Raw genomic sequence first — 16,324 nt, 5'->3', positions numbered from 1 at the left:
GAAATCCCTCCTGGCCAGGGGAAAGCTCCTCTCACCTGTAAAGGGTTAAGAAGCTAAAGGTAACCTCGCTGGCACCTGACCAAAATGACCAATGAGGAGACAAGATACTTTCAAAAGCTGGGAGGAGGGAGAGAAACAAAGGGTCTGTGTCTGTCTGTAGTCGTCTTGGCCGGGGACAGAACAGGAATGGAGTCTTAGAACTTGTAGTAAGTAATCTAGCTAGGTATGTGTTATATTATGATTTCTTTAAATGGCTGAGAAAAGAATTGTGCTGAATAGAATAACTATTTCTGTCTGTGTATCCTTTTTGTAACTTAAGGTTTTGCCTAGAGGGGTTCTCTATGTTTTGAATCTAATTACCCTGTAAGATATCTACCATCCTGATTTTACAGGGGGGATTTCTTTATTTCTATTTACTTCTATTTTTTATTAAAAGTCTTCTTGTAAAACACTGAATGCTTTTTCATTGTTCTCAGATCCAAGGGTTTGGGTCTGTGGTCACCTATGCAAATTGGTGAGGCTTTTTATCCAACATTTCCCAGGAAAAGGGGGGTGCAAGTGTTGGGAGGATTGTTCAGTGTTCTTAAGATCCAAGGGTCTGGATCTGTAGTCACCTAAGCAAATTGGTGAGGCTTTTTACCAAACCTTGTCCAGGAAGTGGGGTGCAAGGTTTTGGGAAGTATTTTGGGGGGAAGGACGCGTCCAAACAGCTCTTCCCCAGTAACCAGTATTAGTTTGGTGGTGGTAGCGGCCAGTCCAAGGATAACGGGGGTAATATTTTGTACCTTGGGGAAGTTTTGACCTAAGCTGGTAAAGATAAGCTTAGGAGGTTTTTCATGCAGGTCCCCACATCTGTACCCTAGAGTTCAGAGTGGGGGAGGAACCGTGACATGGGGCGACAAGGGGGACTCCTTCCCACCTCCACTTAAGCCCCAGCCAGGGCCTCCTAAACAAGTGCAGGGGCCAGACTATCGAACATGACCAGAATAAGTTTATTAACAGCCCATCCAGCCCCCATCAAATACAGGCTCTGCAAACTCCCTGCTCTACACAGATGCCACTATGTGGCAGAACAACACAGAGCATCACAACCAGGTTCCAAAGCTCCTGGACCAAGCAGGGCTGGACACTCAGCCGTCTCTTGTCCCTAAAAGCAGCCACCATCTCTGCAGCTCAGCTCTTAGGTCACTCTCAGGACAGTTGGAGGAAACTTATACAGCAACCATCCAACGAGCATGAGTAAGTTGTGGATGAAACAAAATAAAACTGACTTTGGCGTTCATCTTTGCCAGCTTCTTAACTGGGAAACTGAACAATAATCCCCAAGGTTAAAAACATGTAGCCCATAGGGTAAGCTTGCCCATTATATTCACTGGGCCCATTATATTTACTGGCTTGCCTTTATGATATTTAGTTGCTTCTGTTATATTCGTTGTAACGCTAGAACCCTACAGGCCTGTATCCTGTAAGATATTAGCTGGAGTATAGGTTAGCATAAGCGGGTTAAGAAGGCCATAACCCTTGACACAGATCAATGGTCACCTTTAGATTTCGGGAACTAAGGAGAGCTGGCTCGATGGTAGGAGTTAGAATGTTCCAGTCAGTGTGACCGCAAGGGACATGGAAGTAATAACCACAAATCCGCTTAAGCGAGGGGTGATGGGTAGTATCATGTGCTGAAGTAGCAGTCAGGTGTATCAGTATGTTCACCTATAGACTAAGTACACCTCAGTATTACATTGGTGAAAAGGCTAAATATGGGCATAGAGGATTGAGCATGAGGAGATGATGCTCTGGTCCTATAACAGGGCAGTCACCATGTGGTCTGGGTCTGGGTCTGTTCTTTCCTGGGCTTCTTCCATTGCTGTCTGTTTCTCTACTGCCTGGCCCTTCAAACTCATTGAGGAACTTGGACCATTGGACACTGTGGCATGCCAGAGACAGGGCTGATCCCTTTGTCTCCTATCATAAGGTCTTCAACTAAGGGTGTGAGTGTGCAATTCTAAGAGCTTATGCATAGAATGCTACCACAGATTACCCTATCATAGAATCATAGAATATCAGGATTGGAAGGAACCTCAGGAGGTCATCTAGTCCAACCCCCTGCTCAAAGCAGGACCTAATCCCCAACTAAATCATCCCAGCCAGGGCTTTGTCAAGCCTAACCTTAAAAACCTCAAAGGAAGGAGATTCCACCATCTCCCTAGGTAACCCATTCCTGTGCTATACCACCCTCCTAGTGAAAAGGTTTTTCCTAATATCCAACCTAAACTTCCCCCGCTGCAACTTGAGACCATTACTCCTTGTTCTGTCATCTGGTACCACTGAGAACAGTCTAGATCCATCCTCTTTGGAACCCCCTTTCAGGTAGTTGAAAGCAGCTATCAAATCCCCCTTATTCTTCTCTTCTGCAAACTAAATAAGCCCAGTTCCCTCAGCCTCTCCTCATTAGTCATGTGTCCCAGCCCCCTAATCATTTTTGTTGCCCTCCGCTGGACTCTTTCCAATTTTTTTCCATGTCCTTCTTATAGTGTAGGGCCCAAAACTGGACACAGTACTCCAGATGAGGCCTCAGCTATGCAGAATAGAGGGGAATGATCACGTCCCTCGATCTGCTGGCAATGCTCCTACTTATACAGCCCAAAATGCCATTAGCCTTCTTGCCAACAAGGGCACACTGTTGACTCATATCCACTGTTGACTCATATCCCCTGAACCTGTATTATCTCTATCTTGTTATGTGGCTTGGGTCTATTCTAGCTTTATCCATTATTGTACTAAAGGTATTTAAGGTTTTACTTTGCCCTCAGTGTGAGTGTTCCTGTCATCTACCCCAAGACTCCCCGCAAGATATTGAACTCCATAGTGTGAATTCTGGGTAGCCTGATCCTGGGGAAGAACAGTATCACAGTCAGATCAATTGGCCGTTAAGCTAAACATTAGCAACCTTAAAAAGGGTTAGGCAACAAACAAAAATCACCAAAGGAAAAGAGAGCAGATGCATTTTCCTGTTTCTGTACAAGGCACTTTGGGATGCTTGGATGGGATGGCCTACATTATCAACCTAGGCCAGCAAATGAAAGAAAGACCAGCTGATACCAGTCAATGGGCTAGAGCTTCTCACCTCTGGCCATTGCGGTGCAGTCATGGCGAGGACAGAAATAAAAACCAGTTTCTTTCCCCTGATGGACCTGTGTGGTTCTGTGGATATTAACCCTCCCTACCCTCCCAAATGCCCCCCACCCCCTCACAAGTCCTCTGTCACTACAAGTTGATTTTCAAATCTACCCTTCCCAAGAACACTGATTTCCAACCTTGTGCTTGCTTTGCCGGTTTGGTGATAGCAATTGATGGCGTGGGAACAATATTGCCAGAGATTGTGTTTGTTACCTGTGTACTCACTGCAGCACCTCCTTTGGGCCGTGTCTGGGGTTTAGCTCTGCCAGGTTGATGCGGTTGTACTCCATCATTCTCTTGTGTCTTGCTCACTCAGGCCTCAACTGCTCCTGCTTCGTCACTTGGCTCTCCGGCCAGGTCACTGTAGTTTTCCCCTCCCGGGGGAGTGCATGGATCAGTCTCTCAGGACCCCACTGTCCCAGGCAGTCTTCCCATTCACTGCCCCCTTAACAGTATCCCTTCTCCAATTTTCTGTAGTATGTGGCTGATGAATCTTGCCCACATGCTCAGGGTTTAGCTGATCGCCATATTTGGGGTCGGGAAGGAATTTTCCTCCAGGGCAGATTGGAAGAGGCCCTGGAGGTTTCTTGCCTTCCTCTGTAGCATGGGGCACGGGTCACTTGCTGGAGGATTCTCTGCTCCTTGAAGTCTTTAAACTACAATTTGAGGACTTCAATAGCACAGATATAGGTGTGAGGTTTTTTTTGCAGGAGTGGTGGGTGAAATTCTGAGGCCTGCGTTGTGCAGGAGGTCAGACTAGATGATCATAATGGTCCCTTCTGACCTAAATATCTATGAATCTATGAAATTTTTCCTAATGTCCAACCTAAATCTCCCTTGCTGCTATTTAAGCCCACTGCTTCTTGTCCTACCCTCAGAGGTTAAGAAGAACAATTTTTTTCCTCCTACTTGTAACAACCTTTCATGTACTTGAAAACTGTTATCATGTCCCCTCTCAGTCTTCTCTTCTCCAGACTAAACAAATCAATTTTTTTCAATCTTTCCTCATAGGTCATGTTTTCTAGACCTTTAATCATTCTTGTCGCTCTTCTGTGGACTTTCTCCAATTTGTCCACATCTTTCCTGAAATGTGGCACCCAGAACTGGACACACTATTCCAGTTGAGGCCTAATCAGCGCGGAGTAGAGCGGAAGAATTACTTCTCATGTCTTGCTTACAAAACTCCTGCTAATATATCCCAGAATGATGTTTGCTTTTTTTGCAAGATTATTGACTCATATTTAGCTTTTGATCCTCTGTGACCCCCAGATCCTTTTTCCCAGTACTCCTTCCTAGGCAGTCATTTCCCATTTTGTATGTGTGCAACTGGTTGTTCCTTCCTAAGTGGAGTACTTTGCATTTGTACTTATTGAATTTCACCCTATTTGCTTCAGACTCTTTCTCCAGTTTGTCCAGATCATTTTGAATTTTAATCCTATTCTCCAAAGCACTTGCAACCCCTCCCAGCTTGGTACTGTCCGCAAACTTTATAAGTGTACTCTCTATGGCTTTATCTAAATCACTGATGAAGATATGGAACAGAACCGGACCCAGAACTGATCCCTGCGGGACTCCACTCATTATGCCCTTCCAGCTTGACTGTGAACCACTGATAACTACTCTCTGGGAATGGTTTTCCAACCAGTTCTGCACCCACCTTGTAGTAATTCCATCCAGGTTGTATTTTCCTAGTTTGTTTATGAGACGGTCATGCGAGACAGTATGAAAAGCCTTCCTAGAGTCAAGATATACCATATCTACCACTTCCCCCCTATCCACACGTCTTGCTACCCTGTCAAAGAAAGCTATCAGGTTGGTTTGACACGATTTGTTCTTGTGAGGGAAGATGGTCTCCAAGAGCCAACTGGGATCAGAGTGCAGTGCTACAGTAAACCAGCAGGGGGAGTCTGAACTCAAAGGAGGACATAAAATAGCTTACATTCCCTCCACTGAGGCTGAACCAGCAGGTCTAACTCACCGGTAATGTCCAGCCCGTTTACGAGAGAAAAGATGAAAATGCACATGAAGAGGTGATCAGTAGCACTCCAAGCTTCCCTGTCTCTTTCCACAAGGCCAAACCAGCCACCGTATGCCAGAGTAAAGGAAACCTGGGGCTGCTGATGCTTTCCATGCCTATCCAACCAATGTCTCCTGGAAAGCTCTTTAAACATGGAGAGCACAATGCAAGTGCTAAGTATTATCACTCCTTCCTGGAACAAGTGCCTCTGCAACTGCTGTCCCCTGCCTGTCTCTGGAAAAGAAATCCCCACCGAATTGTACAAGCAAGCGGAGGCCTTTTCAAATGCCTAACAAATGGGCTCAACATGGTGTTTGATCCCAGAGACTCAAACAGACCAGTCAGCTGCACACAGTCAAAAAAAGAAAAAAGTGTTCAGTGAAAAGACCGGAAAGGTCAATACCACGTGTCTAAGGTGCACATAACATCGAGTCACCATGCCCTACACATGCAATTCTCAAACACAACGTCCTGGGAAATACAGATCTGCGGCTTAAACAGATGAAATGACACTTTAATACTCAATGTCCGAGAAGGAAATGGATATAATTGATGCTCACTGTAGTTGTGCTTCATTTAACTTAAATGCATCAATACACACAGTCACACAAAGATCATTGGCCTCATTCCAGTCCCTTGACACATACCGTGCACTGAAAAGGACTTCTGTTTTGAAGCACGACATGGATTCATTCTGTATCTTAATGCTATTCTACTGCAATGTAAGCCCAGGAATAGCAGAACTTGAGCTAGCCCATGCTGGGTTTGTTAAAAGCTTGAGCATCTCCACTCATTTGTAACCCCGATTAGGAATTCTTGAACCCTGGGTCTCACCTTGGGCTCCTTCGTCTTCCCTGTATTATGTGTGCCCAAGTCCAACCACCCATATCTCAGAATTCCTAGCATCCTCCGTAAATGTGGGGCCATTCTACCCCTTTGTTCAGGGTGTAGTATGGGAAAACTTGATCGTCCACCAAACTTGACTGTCCAGAGAACAAAGAAAGTTGGCTTGTGTGATACTTTTGGCAGACTCCCAGAGCACGCATCGAGTGGGGCTGTGTCTATGTTGCAAAGCAATACGGCTTGAACCCTGGGTCCCGGCTTGACTCAGGCTCAGACCCTGCATCCCTGTGGAGTCCTGGGACTCTGGGTCCAAGCCTTGGACTAGCGTGATTTGTGTTTAGACAGAAAGGGCATTAGCCTTGAGCCTGAGTCTGAACCCTGGGCTTACACTGCAGTGTAGACGTACCCTAAGGATTCAAGACCTCTTCCTACAAACACAGTGTTTTTTTTCCCACTCAAAACCACCTGAATGGATTAGGTTTGTCGATGATTTTTTCCCTCTTGCTACTGTGTCCATCCATTATCCTTCCCCGGGATTGCTTCGGACCCAAAGCAAATACATCAGTGTAACCCAGAGCCCTTTTCTCAGCTGATGAAGAGAACTGTGGGCATTCTGATGATAACCAAACACTGCAGCAGTATACCTCGGACATCTGATGAGTTCTCTCCTATATGCACGGATCGGTCTGGTCTTACGTTTTCTGCTGGTGTCGGAAAATTCAGTACAGCTTCTCAGCTAAAAATCCCAGACTAAACCTGAATAATCCAACATGTTTTAGGACCCGATACTGTGCTCCTCACTCAGGCAAAACTGCTACTGACTTCAATGGGACTACTCAGGGCTCTGATCCTGCAAACCCTTCTGCACATGGTTAGCTTTACTTGGGTGAATAGTCCCACTGCACGGCTACTCACCCGAGCAAAGTTATTCATAGATTTTAGGGCTTTCATTCAGACTGATCCCCTGCATAACACAGGCCATTGCATTCCACACAGTGATTTCCGAACCAAGCCAATAACTTCAGAACAAGCCATCCAATCTCGATTTAACATTTAACACATGGACATTTCCTGGATCTGGCTCAAAATGAATAGTGCCAGCCTAAGACCTTAGTATTTAGATTTGATTTGGTGTAGATAAAAGACAGCAACATACCTGTACTGGGGCATTTGCTGTCATGTCAACTTTTCCCTGCTCACACACAAAGGCTGCATTGCTATTAAACGTGCATTAGACAAAGAGGGGGATATTAATCGTCTTCATTCCCTTTGGCTCCATTTAAAGATTTCTGGCATAGACACCTTAATAATCCCTTGCTTCTTTTTCTCCAAGAGCTGTGAACAGTGGATGGAATTTCCCTTAGTGGTTGTGCCTATGAACCAAAAGTGAAGTTCACGACAGCAAAGAGAGCCTAAACTGGGCATCATTTAAAGCCTCCATCAGCCTGTGGGTCTTGAGCAGCGTATAGGGCCTTGTTCCGGGGGCAGTGAAGGGTCCACTCCTGCTCCCACTAACGTCAACAGTAAAACACACTTAGATTTCAACAGGATCAGGCCCAACGCGACAATTATTGGAGTGTAACTCGGTGTAGAGTGGCTAATGCCAGCAAGCTCTCCCTGCTGCTAGCAGAGAACTCCACGTGTGTTCATGACCAGCGATTCAGCTGTTAGCACAATCATCTGCCTTTCAAAGCCTCCCTCCCTGTGCGCTCCTTCCAAGGGGGACGTTGCAGGTGAGAGCAGCGGGCTGCAGCGAGCACAAAGGTCTAGTTTGTGGGTTCAATTCTCACGGGGCCGTTCGCATTTTAAAAACGATCCCTCCCCACCCGCCTTCCACACAAGGGCGGCCTGTAGTGCCAGGAACAAAGGTGAGGCTCTCGCACTCCTACCTGGTAACAGCATCCCTGCCACGCAGCCAAATTACAGAGGGAACAGTCAGGAAGAGCAGGGATATCTGAACACCCTTCCCTTGGCACAAACTCCATTTCAGATCAGCAGGTCCTCTGACAAGTAAGCATTCAGTGGGCCGAGAGAGAGATCACACCTTCCGGTGAGCACACTTACACTAATGAATAGGGCCCTACCAAATTCGAGGCCATGAAAAATGTGTCACGGACTGAAATCTGGTCTCCTCCCACAAAATCTGGTCTTTTGTGTGCTTTTACCCAATACGACACATATTTCCTGGGGCAGACAGCATTTCTCAAATTGGGGGTCCTGACCGAAAGGGCGTTGCAGGGGGGTCACAAGGTTATTTTAGGGGGGTCGCGCTATTGCCACCCTTGCTTCTGCGCTGCCTGCAGAGCTGGGCGGCTGCAGAGCAGCGGCTGCTGGCCGGGTGCCCAGCTCTGAAGGCAGCGTTGCCACCAGCAGCAGCCCAGAAGTAAGGGTGGCCGTACCCCCAAATCCCCCTACAATAACCTTGCGACCCGCCCCCCCCCCAACTCCTTTTTGGGTCAGGACCCCTGCAATTACAACACCAGGAAATTTCAGATCTAAATAGCTGAACTCATGACATTTATGATTTTTAAAATACCACGGCTGTGAAATTGACCAAAGTGGAGGGTGACTTTGGTAGGGCCTTACTAATGAAACACACCGGGCCAGATCCTCGATTGTCAGTCATCACACCGAAGCCAATGGCGCTCCGCAGACCCTGGGTATAGGTTATAAAAAATTCCAAAAGAAAGCACACCCCTGCGCACGCTTCTCCTCCTGGGGATAGGATGAGAGAGCAAAGAGCATGTCCCAGATGTTGGTCATATTGCTTCAGTCACTACTAGAAGGCGCTCAGCTACTAGTGAAGAGCGTAGCATCAGAACCTCTGTAGACTAGAATGGATCGACACCAGCTGAGGATCCAGTTCACTTTGTTCCCTTTATTTCCCTTGGGAATAGTTCACAGCACTACAGGCTCCTGCTCTTTTTATATTAGGTATGGGCTGTCAAGCGTTTAAAAAAATTAAATCGCACTGTTAAACAATAATAGAATACAATTTGTTTAAATATTTTTGGATGTTTTCTACATTTTCAAGGGACATCTATCTAGAACCGGACATCGGCAATACCAGGAGAGATGAGCTGGAGTGCTGAAGAGAAGCGAAATCAGAAAGTAACTGAAAAACTTCTCTGATTGATTATATCTATTAAGGGACAGCACATCCTAAATGCTCAATTACTGAGGGACAATCTACACTCCTTCCTATAGCTTCTACAACTAACTCTCTGTATAACTTTTCTTGAGTGAGGTACCTGAGTATTCGGATTCAAATATTTAAGCTGTATCATTAAATTTATTCATCTGAATTTGGGTTATTGCAGATTATGTACTAGATGTTATCTTATGAGTTTTTAAACAAACTTTGTATCTGTGGATAATCTAAACACTATATCCAGATGTACAGACACACTTTTCTCAACCTTGCATAATGACAGGTTTCAGAGTAACAGCCGTGTTAGTCTGTATTCGCAAAAAGAAAAGGAGTACTTGTGGCACCTTAGAGACTAACCAGTTTATTTGAGCATGAGCTTTCGTGATGCATCCGATTAAGTGAGCTGTAGCTCACGAAAGCTCATGCTCAAATAAATTGGTTAGTCTCTAAGGTGCCACAAGTACTCCTTTTCTTTTTTCTCAACCTGTGCATTATATAATTTTTACATTAGCTTTAATAAAATTTTTATATCTGGCACGTAAATACCTTGCAACGCCAGCTACAAAAGTGCCGTGCAAACGCCTGTTCTCACTTTCAGGTGACATTGTAAATAAGAAGCTGGCAGCAGTATTTCCCGTAAATGTAAACAAACTTGTTTGTCTTAGCGATTGGCTGAATAAGAAGTAGGACTGAGTGGACTTGCAGGCTCTAAAGTTTTACATTGTTTTGTTTTTGAGTACAGTTACGTAACAAAAAAAATCTACATTTGTCAGTTGCACTTTCATGATAAAGAGATTGCATGACAGTACTTGTATGAGGTGAATTGAAAAATACTGTTTCTTTTGTTTATCATTTTTACAGTGCAAATATTTGTAATAAAAATAATACTGTAAAGGGAGCGCTGTACCCTTTTTACTCTGTGTTGTCATAGAAATCAATATATTTGAAAATGTAGAAAATCATCCAAAAATATTTAATACATTTCAACCGGTATTCTATTGCTTAACAGTGTGATGAAAACTGTGATTAATCGCGATTCATTTTTTGGAGTTAATCTCATGAGTTAACTGCGATTAACCGATAGGCCTGTGTTAGATTCATAATACAACCTTGAAGAAAAAAAAGAAACGTCTGCTTTGAAGCCTGCCTTCAAAACTAGGTCAAGAAATGGTCTGTTTCAGTCAGGGACCTCGGGAAAACCAAACAGCTCTACGTCTATTTCTATCCAACCAGGCATTCCAAATAACTCCCATCACTGGGGTACCTAAGCAGCATGCAGGTCTGGGAAAACACAGCATTTTACAATGCTCTGAGCAATTGATTAGCATTTTTGTGCGTGTGTTAACACTATAAAGGAGTCTGGGCAATTGAGCCCAGTGGTGTGAAGGGCTCGTTCCAAGGGCAGTTTGTTGAAATGAGCGGATGCCAGCTGATCCTGTGCACAAACATTCCCGCGGCCTTCAACGGATCTTGACCAGGCCTTCTTCCCTTCCTAGCAGGTGCCTGATCCTGCAGCCCAGGCCCCCGTGAGTAGCCCCTGTGGATTAGGCCCCACAAATGAATACGTTACCATCAGTGTTCCCGCTAATTTTTCCCACCCCTGTGCAGAATGATTTCTTGTTATGTGCACCAATATGGAGGTGATGTGTGGTGGAGGTGGGGCTGAAGGGTTTGGAGTTTGGGAGGGGGCTCAGAGTTGGGGCAGAGGGTTGGGGTGCAGGGGGGAGGGGGGAGGGCTCCAGCTGGGGGTGTGGTCTCTGGGGTGGTGCCGGGGGATGAGGGGTTTGGGGTGTAGGCTGCCCCGGGGCTGGGGCGTGGAGAGAGGACTCCCCCGAGCCCTCTCTCCCCTCAGCAGCACTTGGGCTGGGGGAGAGCGTCTCTCCCCCCACTGCAGCCCCAGGGCTGGGAGGGAGAGGTGCCTTGCTCCCCCGCTGCAGCCCCAGAGCTGGGAGGGAGAGGCCTCTCGCCCCATCGCTGCAGCCCCAGGGCTGGGAGGGAGAGGCGTCTCTCCACAGCGTAGCCCCGCACACCCCATCCCACCACCAGCCCCCACCTCACCCCACTGCCATCTTCCAGGCCCACCCGTGGCCACATCCGAGTGCAGTGCGGCTCTGCTAATTAACTGTGCAGCCTCGCCGTGCACCATAGAGGGAACGTGGATTACCACCACCCTTGATTGTAAAAGGGAAGCAAGCGCCGAAGGGATGCTGCCTTTTTCCGGGGTGGTAAGTCTCCCAATCTGGAAGAGGATGTGAAACAGATCTCCCATCAGCCTTGGCTCTCTTTTTAAATCTTTTTAAATCTTCCTTTTAAACCCTGATGCCTTCTGCCCAGCTCTGAACGGCTGTCCTTCCGCGCTCTCCCTTCCTAGTCTGCTCACGTCGCAGCCCCCTGACTAGTCACCACGGGAGGAACTGTGAGATGATTGATGACGGCTGCCTGCAATCAGCCTGCAGGGAGCCAGCCAGTTTGTATGTCCGGGCCCATCCCTGCTCCGAAACAGCAGAGTGATGGACTCAGCTGAGCAGAGCTAGGCCTACCCAAGCAGTCAGGGGAAAGACAAGACCTGGGAAGTCCAGTGTGTTTGTCTTCCGCACTCCGCTCCCCTTTTCTAAGGCCAGCGCCACACGCGGCTTTTGTACCGATGTCACTATTTCCATGAGGGGTGTGATTTTTCTACCGACATAGTTATACCAGTACAGCTCCTAGTGTGGATGCACTTATACTGGTATAAAGGTGCCTTATGCTGGTGTAATCACATTTATACCAGTATAACTGCACGTACACTATGGCTTTAACTAGACTGGGTGAGTTCGGTGTGTGGACAGAGCCCTCAGCCATAGGAATTAGCTTGTTCACATCCTGATCAGCTTGCAAAAAGCAGAATGCCAAGCTATTTCCTTTCCTGATTTGCCATGAAACACAATACAACGGGTGAGATTTATGCAGTGACCTGACCATCTGGCCATTGGGATGCACCCGCAGGAACATTCTCAGAGACTGGCAGTGGTAACACAGATCGTAGTGCTAGACAGAATGACCTGCGCTTGATCAGCTTGGAAATGGGGCTTTAAATAGTAATCCTGCTGCGGCCTTCACTCCATGGCCAGTTTCTCACACAACCTCATCCCTTTTGGGTTTAAAGAATTGCTGTGACCATTTTAAATGCTGGATCAGCATGGGAGGAACATCCTGGTCACCCTTCTAACGGCCTTCATTAGCACCTGTAGGCTGATCGTTGGCCATCACAGCTCCGTGTGTCGCTTGGGTGGCTTCTCTCTTCCTGCCAGCCTTGGGGCCGTGCCACGCAAGTCTCTCCCTGGCGACTGGCCTTTCTCTGCTTCCAGCCCCGGTTCTTCCACCTGCTCCTCTCGGACAGTCGGCTTCTCCTCAGAGACCTCCTCTGCCTGCTGCAGCTCATCGGTGCCACCACGACTATAAACTGTGTGCACTGTGAATTCAGGGAGGGTGGCCTTCATCATGTGTAAGAAATTGTAAGCAGGAAGAGGAGGCTTCCAGGCTTCATCAGACAAAGTAGCTGAGAAGAGGATACAATCAGAAGTTAATGACCGAGGGTTGGGGCACAATGGATGGCAGGTAGGCCCAGATCCTGCACTGAGAACTGCACAGTCCTGTAGATCCCTCACCGTGCGATTCTCAGTGCAGGCCAGGGCCTATCATTTCTCTTTGGCCAGAGCAGTTTCAGTCAGCTATGAAAATCACAATTTAACTGCAGTTTCCATGAGCTACTCAGGACATTTGTTTTTCTCATGGCTGCAAAGAATTTGTATTTTTGAAAATGGATTTCGTCTTTAAACAGGGCCTTCAATTTGAGGACAATAATACAGTAAATTTAATAAATACAATATGCAGTCCTGGCCCTTTAAAATTCCTCCTGTAGTAGAGGAGATCTCTTGCCCTCCAAGGTGAAGTCCAGTGCGTAAGACTGTGAGCACCTGTAAAAAGTTCCCAAAGGGCTAGAGGAGTTTTAAAGGGACAGGACTCGAAATACCATATTCTTGTTTTGCACATGAGAAACTGGTGTTTTTTCAAAACATCTCCATTTCCCCCCAAAGTTGTGGATTTTTAAAAAAAAAATTCAAGCTTTGCATCACATTTATCCCCTTCCTTCAAACCATTTTGTCCCCAGAAAGATTTAATGCAAACCAACAGGCTTTGGTTATCGTGTGTTATGTGTATTATGTTTGATGTGTATTATGTATTGTGCATTATGTTCTTATGTGTGCAAATAAAGCTCATTGTTTAAAAGTTATTTTCGCTCCTCTAGAATTGCTGCACAAGGGAACCACGCTGACCTTATTTGACTAGAACCAAACTGGACCCACCCACCATGAAAAAGTATTAAGTATGTTGAAAAAGGTGGACAGTGGATGTCTTGTCTATTGTTCTGACTTTAGAAGAGAGGACTAGTATTAAGACAAATCCTTTGTTCTAAGTACAAAGGAAATCTCCTTCCAATGCATTAGTATGTCACAGCTGAACAGGGAGGAGGTGGAGATCACATCTGCCATATGAAGTAGTTGGGACAACTCTGACAATAATATTTAAAAAAAAAGATTTCAGTGGGGACTTAAGCATGTGCTTAAATGCTCTGTTGAACTGGAGCCTGAATTAAGAAACAATTCAGTGTACTGCTGAATTAGGTTTCTACAAAAGGAAAATGCCCTAACAGAAATATAGCATGCAAGGCATAAACATATGCACAAAAGCTGAAATTGGGACTTAAAGGCTGAAAAGGGCTTATGTGGGACATCACTGGGGCACTGTCCTGACTCTGCCCATGGGTGAATTCTACACAAAGGCCCCAGTCCTGCCATGAACGGGACATGGGCACAAATGAAAAGCCCACACGATAGAGAAAATGATTCCTTCAATATAAGGTGAGCACATTCAGATCGTTCGCACAGACTCTGGGGAAACACCAGAGACTGAACGATGTTGGTGTCATTTCGGGCCCACCAAGATTGGGAGATTGGACAGAAAGGCGAGAAATTGAGCATTACTCTGCTGATAACAGGAAGTAGGAGATCGTTATCTTGTTCAAGAAAACTACTGAAAGGAAGGGAGGTAGACTGTTTCCATTAGATAAGAAAGGTTCTTACGTATATTTTTACTGGTAATTCTACAATTTGTGGGCATTAAAGCATGAGATAAATTAGTCTTGCAACTCTTTCCAAACTAAAATTCGATACAGCTGTTGAGGGCCTTTTATTACCACAAAAGCGCCACATATTACTACCGTGCGGAGCTTTGTCTCCCTCTAGTTGCCAGACCACGTAACAGGTTTATGAGGGTGCCGCTGCCTCACGGTGCACACACTTCTTAGCTCAGGAAGTAGAAGCCATGTTTTTAGGTCACTAGGTCCTGAGTTCAGTCTCCACCACCAACCAGTCTATTACTAGGAAGCAGTAGCAGACTCATAAACCTAATATGTGGCCCTGCCACTAGAGGGGGACAAATCGCCAAACCGTCTCCAGGGGTTTAGCGCTTCTCAAAACGTCTCAAATTCTGAAATTTTTCGACGGAAGAAAGGGACGCGTATTTCAACAAGAACATTGGCAAAAAGCGTGTCCCCTTGTCCAAGCTGCTGTATGTGAGTCGCACTGACATTGCCAACATCTGGTGTGTTTAGATAAGTCGGCTTTAAACAAGCACTCTAGAATCCAGTCGAACCAGCTTATCCAGATTTTAGTTTGGAAAGAGTCGTTCGGGAAGGGTGCTAGATGTTAGCACTCAGGCTCCATCTCCTGTTCGCCTGTGCCATCCCCGCTATCGATCAGCCCTACCACTACACCTGTCGCCATAGGATCCAGGTGCTATCCTGAGCTCAACAGTACTATAAAGAATATAGCTGTTGGTTCTGTAGGCATTGACTGGAAATGGTTTGGAAATTAGGATCTCTGAGGAATTATTCCAGTGGAGAAAAAGACTCCACTTACCAGAAACTACCCAGAGTACATGGGCATGTAGAGATGTCTTTAGCTGTGGAGGAAAAGAGATTTGGGGACAACAGCTGGTAGATACTATGTTAAAAAGGGATGTCCACAATCTTGTTATTGGCCACTAGGAAGCTAACCCAAAACCCACTGGAGTCTTTCCATTGACTTTAATGGGGTCTGGATCAGGCCCTAGGTTATCGCCTCAGAAAAACACCTGGTCTTGCCCCAGTGTCCTTAACAATACACCAGGTTTATATTTCACATTGTTCCAAAGTTGAGTGTTAGTTTAGTGATCGTGAGTCTGAAATTGTTGTAGGGACGAATTATGAAAAGCTTTTTGGCTTTTTCCACCTCAATTCCCGAGTCACACAAGCCACTGCACAGTTACTAATAACAACAATACTCCATCTTCAAAGAATTTACGGTGCGAAGCACCAGATCCCCTTCCACCGATACCACACTTCCACCGATACTGCACTTCCACCGATACCGCACTTTGCCAGTAAATGCACAGGAAGGCTGCATGCCTAGCACTGGAAGTTCCTAGTATGAGAATTGGGGCAGACTCAGGAGGCTTTTCATGAGCAGTCAGCATTGAGAAAGCCCAGTTCTCAGTAATGGGGGTCAAATACAGGTTTGTGGATTATTGCAGAAAACTGATGGCAGTTCAGAACAATTCCTACCCGGCTCTGGAAAATAAGCAGTCCCGCAAAGCGCCGCACCTCAGACTGCAGAATCCGAGTGGTCTTTTCTGGCTGGACTATTTGTGCTTTGGCTCAAGCACAGAATAACTGTACTTTCCCATCATTAAATAACCATGACAGACAATTGAGCACAGTGCTTAGAAACATCACACAAACATGCATACTTACTGCTGGGAATCTCGAGCCCGGCTATTAATTTCTCGAGCCAAGACAAAATGTTCGTTTCGGTGACAGATTGGTCCGAAGGAAATGCAAATACTTCCCCGCCGGAATGAAGGTTCACCCAAGCAAGAAGTGGCAGAGGAGGTGGAATGCTGAAATATGCCTTTAGGACTCCTCTGCCTACAGGAGTGGTTTTCCTGTGGAACAGATCAGATTGAACTTGTTCACGAACACTTTAGCAATGAGACAGGAACAGGATGTCCCGATTTCATAGGAACAATCCCGATATTGGAGGCTTTTTCTTATATAG

At 46.0% G+C, this 16,324-nt stretch overlaps 1 protein-coding gene across 4 annotated transcripts in view; it reads right to left on the bottom strand.

The window, feature by feature from the left end:
- Positions 1 to 10,938: 10,938 nt before the first annotated feature.
- TXNDC16 (thioredoxin domain containing 16) overlaps positions 10,939 to 16,324 on the bottom strand; it is a 79,699-nt gene continuing 74,313 nt past the window's right edge. For all 4 annotated transcript variants that reach the window (XM_084630816.1, XM_084630815.1, XM_084630814.1 and 1 more), the window contains 2 exons: positions 16,021 to 16,211; positions 10,939 to 12,726 (listed from right to left, as the gene is read on the bottom strand). In XM_084630816.1, the coding sequence (XP_084486942.1) occupies positions 12,434 to 12,726; positions 16,021 to 16,211 (484 nt within the window). In that variant the 3' untranslated portion in view covers positions 10,939 to 12,433. The remainder of the gene's footprint in view (positions 12,727 to 16,020; positions 16,212 to 16,324) is intronic.

This window comes from Lepidochelys olivacea (assembly GCF_965140295.1).
Source record: "Lepidochelys olivacea isolate rLepOli2 genome assembly, chromosome: 6".
Lineage (NCBI taxonomy): Eukaryota > Metazoa > Chordata > Testudines > Cheloniidae > Lepidochelys > Lepidochelys olivacea.
The sequence above is the reverse complement of the archived record's forward strand: the minus strand, read 5'-3'. Positions and strand labels throughout refer to the sequence as shown.